This window comes from Neopsephotus bourkii, unplaced genomic scaffold (genome assembly GCF_033783945.1).
Source record: "Neopsephotus bourkii isolate Nb327-2 ecotype Australia unplaced genomic scaffold, CSIRO-AGI_Nbou_v1 NB_1792, whole genome shotgun sequence".
NCBI classification, from domain to species: domain Eukaryota; kingdom Metazoa; phylum Chordata; class Aves; order Psittaciformes; family Psittacidae; genus Neopsephotus; species Neopsephotus bourkii.
In genome coordinates, this window is record NW_026902266.1 from 1,955,461 (window position 1) to 1,965,976 (window position 10,516).

General features: G+C 44.6%; 1 protein-coding gene across 2 annotated transcripts; it reads left to right on the plus strand.

Annotated features, from left to right (window-relative positions):
* Positions 1-159: 159 nt before the first annotated feature.
* VTI1B (vesicle transport through interaction with t-SNAREs 1B) lies at positions 160-10,516 on the plus strand. Of its 2 annotated transcripts, XM_061380105.1 has the most exons (7): positions 394-487; positions 4,953-5,074; positions 5,314-5,372; positions 6,584-6,775; positions 8,035-8,208; positions 9,053-9,114; positions 10,153-10,516. In XM_061380105.1, exons 2-7 carry the CDS (start codon positions 5,002-5,004, stop codon positions 10,247-10,249), a joined length of 657 nt encoding a protein of 218 aa, XP_061236089.1. In that variant the 5' UTR covers positions 394-487; positions 4,953-5,001; the 3' UTR covers positions 10,250-10,516. The 2 variants fall into 2 exon arrangements, with proteins under 2 accessions (XP_061236088.1, XP_061236089.1); XM_061380104.1 differs by lacking the exon at positions 4,953-5,074 and having other exon boundaries at positions 160-487.

A 10,516-nucleotide genomic window follows, 5' to 3' on the forward strand; every position in this document is an offset into this window, starting at 1 on the left:
CGGGGCGCTGAGCTGCGTTGCCCCGTGCTCTCCGCCGCCTCCCATGGGAGACTACATCTTCCAGCAGGCAGTGCGCGCCCGGAGGCCCCCTTCCTCGCGGCAGGCTTGGACCGCGCCTGGCGCTCTCGGGCGCTGGCGAACATCGTCGCCCGCAGCCGTGCCGCAGTTCCCGGCTCCCGCGGGGAGGAGGCCGCAGCGGGCTGTGAACCTTCCGACGGCGTAGCCAGGCGGATTTGCGGTCGGGCGGCCTTCGGGGCGCCCATGGGGAGGCCCCCGCTGCCGCCCATGGCGGAAATGCCTCGCGAGGGAGCGGGGATGTGAAGGGGTAGGGGGTGGTGGTAGCCGGAGCTGGGCGGGAGGTGGCTGGCTGCTATGGCAGGCCGCGGCCCCGGCTCCTCGGAGCACCTGGAGCGGCTGCACGAGATCTTCCGGGGGTTGCATGGAGACCTGCGGGGCGTCCCCGAGCGGCTGCGGGGCAGCGCGGCCGGTGAGGCAGAGGGAAAAGGGGGACATGCGGCGGGCTGGGCTCTACCGGGTGCGGTGGCGCGGGGACCGGACCAGCCGCTCTCTCCCTCCCTGTCGAGGGGGTCTGGCCGCGGCAGGGTCTGGAAGCGCTTCCCCTCTTTGCTCCCTGGCTGGCACTTCCCCGCGGGCTGCCCTACGGGTAGCTGGGGCTGGTGGCAGGGCCGGGGCAGGGGCGTTTGGGATGTTTCCCCATGGATAATCTCGGGTTTACAGCCGAGAGGGCAAAGTCCCTGTAAGAAATGTGGGAGCGGGGGGAAGTTTGCCAAAGCAGTTTCAGGAATTCAGTGTGTCTTTGGACACCTCTTTGGCAGGGGCAGGTGTCTTTGCTGGGTTCCTTGTCTGTTATTTCTCAGTTGATGTTAGATTGTGGTAGCTTTGCTCTTTGAGTATTACGCATGGTCATGCAAAGCCCCAGGTAGGAAAGCAGAGAGGCAGGTGTGCTGCTTTATTTCTCTGGAGCTGCTCCTCTTACTTGGCAAATTTCAATGATGGATGTTCAGCTTCAGCGCTGAGGAGGAGTCGTTATTTGGCTGTCACTTCATGCTGTTTCTAGGTGAGATGCCTAAATTGCAGTGCTTTGGTTGGTCACTGTTGGACTCTTCTTTAAGATCTCACCAGCAGAATTAAAAGCAGTTTTTATCGGCACAACCAGTTGTAGACTCACTGGATAAGGTTTGTATTTTAAATTACCATTTTAAAAGTCTGGTCTGTGCGCTACTTACTCAAAGATTAGCAAACACTATCTGTCAAGCTACACAAAGTTATATTAAAAGCAAACCCTGATTTTAGGGGTATTCTTTATACCATGCAGCAGGTAAAACAGTGACAGAACACTTATCTGTAGGGCTTGGCATTGTGCTTCCAATTAAGTTCTTGATATTGTCAGTATTCTGAGAAACAGAAAGGGAAGTCATCTGACACGGAGAATTATACCAATGTCACCAGATCTACTTCCTTCATATGAGAAAAATGATATGCTGTTATCATGAGCCACTGTAGCTAAGCTTGGGGCTTGTACCACAGGAATGAGTAGAGGCTCTCGGCCACCTTCTGAACCTTGTCTTGTCATTCTTCCATAACTGATCAATTTCATGTGTTTAGGTCTAAAATCACAGAAATGGCTTGTTCAGGGTATGCTGGCCTGTGGCAGATAACACAGGCTTCAAAAAGCTTAATGCTCTGTTTCTTACCTGGCTTTCCAGTTAATAATGAGTTACATTCTGGATCACAGCCCACTTCATCAGCATGTCCGGAAAGCTTGGAACAAGAAAGGTGTTCAAACCTGCAAATGACAACTTTGAAAGCTTTTACAGGCAGTCAACAGGAATAAAAAGCATAAAAAAAGAAATACCCTTTCGTCTAGGTAATCCTTGTTTCCTTGCAGAGTAGAGAGTGGTCACTTTCTTAGTGAAGGAAAGTTTTGTCACGTCTCCTTGGAGCTGGGAAGTCTTGAGCAATTCTGAGAAATGGGCTTAAATGGGGTAGTTACAGGCAGCAATTTTTGCAATGCTTGTAGATATTTTAATGCTTTAATATTTTAATGCTTGTAGGTATTTAATCATGGCAGTCAGGTGAAGTTCCTGATGACTGGAAAAAGGGAAATATAACCCCCATTTTCAAGAGGGGGAAAATGGATGACCCAGGGAATTACAGACCAGTCAGTCTCACCTCTGTGCCTGGCAAAATCTTGGAGCAGATTCTCCTGGAAGGCATGCTAAGGCACATGAAAAACAACAAGGTGCTTGGTGACAGCCAGCATGGCTTCACTAAGGGGAAATCCTGCCTGACTAATTTGGTGGCCTTCTATGATGGGACTACAGAACTGATGGACAGGGGTAGAGCAGTTGATGTAATCTACCTGGACTTGTGCAAAGCATTCGACACTGTCCCACACAACATCCTTGTCTCTAAATTGGAGAGCCATCGATTTGATAGATGGACCACTCGGTGGATAAAGAACTGGCTGGCTGGCTGCACACAAAGAGTTGTGGTCAATGGCTCATTGTCCAGTTGGAGACCAGTAACGAGTGGTGTCCCTCAGGGATCGGTGTTGGGACCGGTCTTGTTCAACATCTTTGTCACTGACATGGACAGTGGGATTGAGTGCACCCTCAGCAAGTTTGCCGATGACACCAAGCTGTGTGGTTCGGTTGATACGCTGGAGGGAAGGAATGCCATCCAGAGGGACCTTGACACGCCTGTGAGGTGGGCTGATGCCAACCTCATGAAGTTTAACCATGCCAAGTGCAAGGTCCTACACCTGGGTCAGAGCAACCCCAGACACAGCTACAGGCTGGGCAGAGAAGAGATTCAGAGCAGCCCTGCGGAGAAGGACTTGGGGGTGTTGGTCGATGAGAAACTTAACATGAGGCAGCTTCAGTGTGTGCTTGCAGCCCAGAAAGCCAACCATATCCTGGGCTGCATCAAAAGGAGCGTGACCAGCAGGTCGAAGGAGGTGATCCTGCCCCTCTACTCTGCTCATGTGAGACCTCACCTGGAGTATTGTGTGCAGTTCTGCTGTCCTCAACATAAAAAGGACATGGAACTGTTGCAGCAAGTCCAGAGGAGGGCTACAAGGATGATGGGGGGGCTGGTTCACTTCCTGTATGAAGATAGGCTGAGAAAGCCTGGAGAAAAGAAGGCTGCTTGGAGCTGCGTGGAGGCTGCTGGCCTTTCAGTATATGAAGGGGGCCTATAAGGATGCTGGGGATGGACTCTTCATGAGGGACTGTAGGGATAGGACAAGGGGTAATGGGTTAAAACTTAAACAGGGGAAGTTCAGATTAGGTATAAGGAAGAAGTTATTTACTGTAAGGGTGGTGAGGCACTGGAATGGGCTGCCCAGGGAGGTTGTGAATGCTCCATCCCTGGTGGTGTTCAAGGCCAGGCTGGACAGAGCCTTGGGTGGCATGGTTTAGTGTGAGGTGTCCCTGCCCATGGCAGGGGGGTTGGACCATGATGATCTTAAGGTCCTTTCCAACCCTAGCTATTCTGTGATTCTAAGAGTCTATATTTTGTTTTCCTTAGATGACAAGTAATTCCAAACTGACTTTTCAGACATGCTGTGACATTTTAACATGATTATTCTGGTCTTTAAATTTGTTGTTGCAAACGTGGTAATATTTCTGGGAAGTACTTCTAGGGTAGTTCAAGGTAAGTCAGGAATCTGTCTGGTGGAGGTGTTGCACTCACCTGATTTGTTTGCTGCTTGTACTTACGGGGAAGGATTCATTTTTCAAGTTACCTAATCTTGAAAACTTCAGGAGGTAATGAAAGATACTTTGCATACTCTTTTAAGGTGATTTGCACTCTTCCACACTTGAGAGGAGACAGAATCTGATGTAGACCCTGGGACATCTTTGAGGGGCCGAGATTTGAAAATGCTTTTTTGCTCCATATAAACAAGATAAAAAAATCCTTGCTCTAGAAACATTTTTTTTTCCTCTGCCAAGTTTGTAAGAAGGCATTTCAAACATGATCAGTTTCAAATATCATTTCCTCTAAGTTAATTAATTTAGCTGTATTTTTCAGTTGTTTCTAACTGTTTCTAATTGAATGGAAATAAATCAGTTAAATGTTGGTGAGCATATGGGTAATGTTATTGTGGCTTAGGTACCTTTTACTTCTACTGCATTAAAGAAGTTCTCTCGAGGTACTTCGAGTCACAGTTTAATCCGTATTGATATGAGTTAAACTTCTCAATAGTTTCTGGCGTTTCTGTTAGGCCAGACGCAGTGTAATGCTTTCAAGCCGCGTTGCCTGATCTCTTGTATATACAAAAATGTCTCAAGCCATTGCCGCTTGACTTTCGTCAACTAGCGGCTTTGACTGGCGAGTGCACTGTGTTCTTAAGCCGCTTGGGGGACACAGAGGAGGTAGAATGCTGCTTTTTCACTCCTGCCCCGGGTTTGTTAGTTCGAGGCAGCAGTTTTGAGAGGGCGCTACTTAAATCGAGTTAGTGAAATTACCTGTGTGAAACAAAATACTGACTTCTGAAGGCTGTTTTCCTGCAGTTCAGGTCCATGATTTCACTTGCAACCCAGCTACAAAAGTAATTGTGTTGGCACAGATGTATATGGTGGCAAATCATGGGAGAAGTTGAGGAGAGTGTTTCTTAGGAACAGGCTGAAATGTGAAACTGCATTTCCTGACACCAGTTTATGTGTGGTATACTAACAGTCACAATGTAGCTTAGTCTGCAACAGTTCTATGCACTTCTGGAGAGCATAGCTTATTGTTAACTCTGCCTTAACTTCCCAGTTCAAATTCTGGGGCTTCTTAAGAATTTGGGCTGAATAGGAAAGCTACAGCATGTCATGGATGAGCGAGGAGCTGTGTAAAAATGTTTTTGATCACATCAAGTTCTTTCGCTGTTCTCCGTTGGGAGCTCAGTGGTTTAAGAACTGTTCGGTTTCCACTTTTTGCAGAGGACGTATTTACAAAAGGGTATTGTCACGGTGGGGTTTTGCTGCAACGATGTTTTCATGTTTTTCAACCTGCAGTTCTGCCAGTGGGGGTTGGAGGGTAATAGCTCAAGAAAATATTTCAGGTTTGAAAAATTACTTCTTTTGTGTACCAGAGATAGTGGACACTGTTTGGAAGAGAGGTTTCTGCTTTCTCCCCCAACTCCCTGCTGGAAAGTTGTCATAAGAACAGGGTGTTCCTGTTTGAGGTAAATTTTGACCTGAGATCTCTGTAATCAGCCGTCTGTGGCAGCTTCCTTGTCTGCAGGGGATTGAGCTGGAGGTCTGTTGTCATTTCTCTGACATGCTACTTTTTCCTTCACAGAGGAGAAGAAAAAAATGGTTCGAGAGTTTGATGAGAAACGGCGTGAAGCAAATGAAACGGTAAACACCAGTTGAGGCTCCTGCCCTTCCTGACCACCACACTACTTTCAGATTTTACTTTCTTTATGGATCATATTATGACAGGCGGATGTTGTATTTTTTTAATGCTTGATTAATTGATCTTATAGGTGTGTCTGTGTTTGTCAAGGCAGTTGTCTATATCTGTATATTGATAGATACGAATATTCTTACATGCTTTTCTTTCAGTGCTCAATTTGGATATCACCTTCCCTTTGTTGAACAAAGGAGAGTGACAGAGGTGGAATTCAAATTGATAGAGATTGGAGGGGGGCATGTAGAGAATCTGCTGCCTTTTTTTTTCTTTTTTCCCTTCTGTCTTTCTTCATGTTGGTATAGACCCTTTTCATCTCTCTATAATAGTCTGATAGTTAATATCAGGGACCTTGAATATTTAAAATCTCTATAATATCAACTTTCTGGGCCACAAGGGACATGGAACAGCACAAAAAAAAAAAAACAGCAACATGTGACTTGTCTTTTTAAGCAAGACATTGTGGTTTAAGCTTTGTTTTCATGTTAGTGTGTTTTTATGTTTTTGAGTCACAGCTGAACATGATGCTCTATTGCTCTAACTTACTGGGTTTTGTTGACAGGTGTCTGTATAGGTGATGTGCAAGATGCTGAGCTCATACTGTGTGAGGGCTGGTACTGGTGGACAGCTTTAACCATTGTAACTTTGTGACTTAACTGTCACTAAAAGGTGATGTGAAAATTCACACATCCAGAACCCCAGGGTTTACAAATCCCAACTCCCATTGCCAGGCTGGAGGTTGAGTGTGAATTTAGTGCCACGCTTGCCTCTGCAGTAATGGATCTCTACTGCATAGAGACAGTGAGAAACTAATACCCATTCTATAGATGCATAAACTATATGAAAGTGAGAACTGGAAATTCTGAAGTTATAGAGTGACTGTTCAGGTAGAAATCACACATTTGAGCCTGGCAAATATTTTTTTTTTAAATTTGAAGCATCGTGCACCGGAAAATCCATGTGGGCTGAACAGTGCTGGGCAGAGACATTGGTGTACTCGATACTAGATAAGGGGTATATATGTGTTTGGGGTTAATCCCCCTTGCCCAATCACATAAAAACATGTGAATCCCTTCACCTGATGGTGATTTTTGAGGATCGCTGCTGTGAAGAATAGATTTGGTGCTTAAAAAACTGAACACATTTTCTTCTGTTAAAGCTACGGGAAATGGAGGAAGAGCTGAAGTTTGCTCCTCTGCCATTCCGCAACCAAATGATGAGCAAAATCCGGGCGTACAGGAGAGACCTCTCCATGTTCCAGAGAGAGATGAGAAGCACAGACTTGGGACTGGGCCCTGGAAGTCAAGGAGATATGAGATACGGAATCTTCTCCACAGAAAATGAACAGAGTGTGAGAATTACATATAAATTTTACTTAACATTGATGTGCTTGTAAAAAATCCAGATATATCATTTAGAGTGTTTCTGCTTCAGTCTACTTAGTTTCTGTGCTTGTATAACTCCCTGCATAAATCTCTGCACATAACATGAGTATCTCGGGGAGGAGAAAGAACACCTGGAACTCAAAAGGAGAGATTTTCTGTTCTAAATCAAAGATAGGCGTAGAATCAAAACGGAGCTCCTTGAATGCCACGTCCTTAGTAACTTACATAATATTGTGTACTGAAATGCTTCATTTAATCATTCCCCTAGAACAGTGGGAAGTGATGTCACAAACTCAGAAGAAAGTTGAACTGATCTACTTTTAGTCTCCAAAACTAGCAGTGTGTGAATCATGCACTATATGGGTTCTCTGGTGGATTACTCTTTTAAGTAATCTCAGTGTAAATAATTCCAAGAACATATAAGAAGTCATGCTGTAGCACTTTTTTCCCTATGGATAGGTTGCTACAGTGCAAGAAGTAAAACTATTTGTGTACCAGGTTTGCTTATATATGTCTGAGCTAGTGAGACTGAATTGACTTTTATCATCAGAGTGGTGTCACCTGTACAGCAAGTTCATGAAGGTGGGCATCTTTTTTGCCTGCCTTAGATAAGGAAGGCTTGAGGGAAGTTCTCTCCTTGGTACCTCGTTCTGTAGTACCTTGGTTTTTGGTTCCTCTTAAACCTGAGAGCAGAGTGATAGTTTAGACTTTCTGAAGCTTAAGAAGATGCTTTATTTTGAGCTACCTTTTGGCCCCGAGGTCAGCAAACATTTCTTAGGCTCTAGCTAAGGCTGTTGGCACGAGAAGAGGCTCTTTGTTACTTAGCAGTCCATCTGTTACTGCTGTTTGTTCCCAGTCCTTTTGACTGTGAACTCTTGATCTCCTGGGCAACCAACTCAGTCAGTCACAAATAAGGCTGAATTTAGATATGAATGGAAAGAAAGTTAACATCTGGAAAGCAAAGATACTATTTTCATGTAAATGTTCTTTGATGGAAAAGTAAATAGTTGCAAAGGCAATTTTTTCAAGATTTACCAAATTTACCATAATCTTAGAACATGAACAAGAACTCTTTCAAAATCAACTGGGCTACTTGAGTTAACATCAGAAGTACATACAGCTAACACAAACGTATGGCCTAAGGAGTCACAATCTAACTTCTTAATATGTCAGAAGCCTATTGCCTCTGTCTTTGTGCTCAAGTTAAGCATATGTTGTTTTTCAGACTAATCTGCAGTCACAGAGAGTGCTGCTGCTCCAGGGAACGGACAGCCTGAACAGGGCCACTCAGAGCATTGAGCGCTCACACCGAATTGCCGCTGAAACAGATCAGATTGGCACTGATATAATCGAAGAACTTGGGGAGCAGCGGGAGCAACTGGAACGCACCAGGAGCAGAGTAAGCAGAGAAACTGTGGGCTTTGTATCCAATGTTAGTCTAGTGGGAACCATGTGTCAGTCATCACTCTCAAAGACCTCTGTAGCAGTGGTAATCCTATTGTTGTTTCTACAGATCAGATCTGTCTGCCACCTTTCTGTGCTGTGCTCATAAAATTATCACTGTAGAAGGGCCCAAAACACGATGTTGGCCATAGTGAAATCTTACCTGGAGACCTCCAGAGGCCATGCCTCATGAATCCAGACTCTGTGAGACAACAGCTTTTTTAGTTGTCTGTAACCTCACTTAGTTACGTGCTTCTTAATAGCTGACTGAGAAATACCTGACAGTTCATTTCTGAACATTACAAAGCTGAAATGGGTTATTTACTAACAGTTCAGAGCTCATAGCTGCTAGGTCATAGACAACATGGTTCCTTCTTTGCTAGGAATTGAACAGTATTTCAGAAGGTTCCAGATACATACAGGGGAGAGCACCTCAGTATTGTTTTCTCCTGATGTCAACAACTAGAATAATGAAATGAAATCCAATGAAAGCAGCTTTCCAGCCAACTTCCTGGTGTTTGTAGATGAACTTACTTAAAAGGGCAGAAAGTGACCCCAAATTGCATGTCTGTCTTTGTATGCATCTAAGGGAAAGTATGCATGCAAGTCTTTATTTCCCCCTGAGAAAGGAGACTGCTTCCACCTTGTATTGTGTAGAGAACAGTGTTGTCTGAATTTTGAGAATGTCTGGTTAGCTTTGGTCCCATTATTAATGGCAACATTTCAGCACCAGGTACTTCCAGGTGCAGATTTACAGTTGCTGCGCGCTTGTTTGACAGGTAACTTTTGTTTATTTTTAGTTGGTGAATACAAGTGAGAACTTGAGCAGGAGCCGCAAGATTCTACGTTCCATGTCCAGGAGGTGAGTTCTGTGGCTGACTTAGAGCAGCACTTGGCTGTGGCATTGCTGCCTGAGACTTTCAGGCAAAAAATAGAGAACAGTCAGCTGGAACTGCGGGCAGGTTGTGGGGAGTGTGCAAACACAATGTGTGCCCAGGGGCAGATGTTTATTTGTGTTGTTTTCTTTCTGTCGATTACATAAGGAGCGCAGGTAGTGGAGCACTTCTGAATTTATGCTGCTTGTTTGGGGTAATACGAAGTCATTAAACCATCTGCATGATAAACTGTGGTGAGGCCATAAGCAAGTTACAGGGAATTGCTAATGGTAACTTTAGATCCTTATTACTCAGCTTACAAAAAGCTGTGCCATAAATCATTGCAGCAGTAAGGGAGTGAATGATGACACAGGCAAGTCTTTTTAGCCCATAGGAATGCCCTAGAGTAGCTCACTGGCTCATGAGAAACTGGGCCTGACCATGTACTATTTTGATGACTAAAGCCTTGGCTGCTTAAGTGCATGTACAGTTTCTTAACTACATGGTTTAATTATCCTCATAAACCAGTTCTTGGACTGTACTTCCAGTAGATATTTACAACCCATTGGAAATATCACCAAAAAACCCACTCTTTCCCCTCATACCCATTGCTAAAGTAAGTTCTGACAACTGTATACTTCCCAATAGTAGAGGTACATTATTTTGAGATTTTACTGTTTTACTTCAGCTACACAGTTCCAAGTGAAAGCACTACAATGCAGCTTTTAGCAAAGGAGTTCAACTCATGTTTTCCTCTTTGCTTATGTGAATGCAGAGCAGAATGATCTGGTTTATGCGGGGTGGGGAGCAAGAGGAATAGAACTGCTGCTGTTGAAGGTTCCAGGGAAAACATGAGTAAGAAACTACTGAGTTTGTCCCTGGCTGCTTGTTAAGAGCTATCCAAATAACACTTTGTGGTCTACCTGAACCAGGGAAGGTGATGATCAAATTATCTAGAATCTGCTTCCATCCCCAAGGGAAAACCAGCTATCTTGGATTTCTGTATTTTTATTTTTTAACTCTAGAATAGCCACTAATAAGTTGTTGCTGTCCATCATCATCATCCTGGAGCTGGCCATCTTAGGCGGGCTGGTCTACTACAAGTTCTTTCGCAGCAGATGAATCTTCATGACTGAGATGAGCTCTTCCTCCATTGGGGAACCAGCAGGGCTGTCTGTTCCCTTTGACTGTCTGAGGACTGAACTGTCTTGTGAACTTGTTCACCTGAAACTGTACTGACACTAGAAAGACAGAGAATGGGAGTAAAAAGCAGAGACAGACTTGAACTACTGGTAAGACCAATAAGAAGGTAATAAATATTTTATTGTCTCAATTTGCATATACTTAACTAAATGAATAAATCTTGGTATGTAATAAAGTAGCCACCAA

Excerpts from the sequence above, each read along its gene's own strand:
- VTI1B (XM_061380104.1), top strand. The coding sequence starts at position 373 with ATGGCAGGCCGCGGCCCCGGCTCCTCGGAGCACCTGGAGCGGCTGCAC. Across the intron at positions 5,373-6,583 it reads GGCGTGAAGCAAATGAAACG|CTACGGGAAATGGAGGAAGA; the intron begins GTAAACACCAGT and ends CTTCTGTTAAAG. Across the intron at positions 9,115-10,152 it reads CTACGTTCCATGTCCAGGAG|AATAGCCACTAATAAGTTGT; the intron begins GTGAGTTCTGTG and ends TTTTAACTCTAG.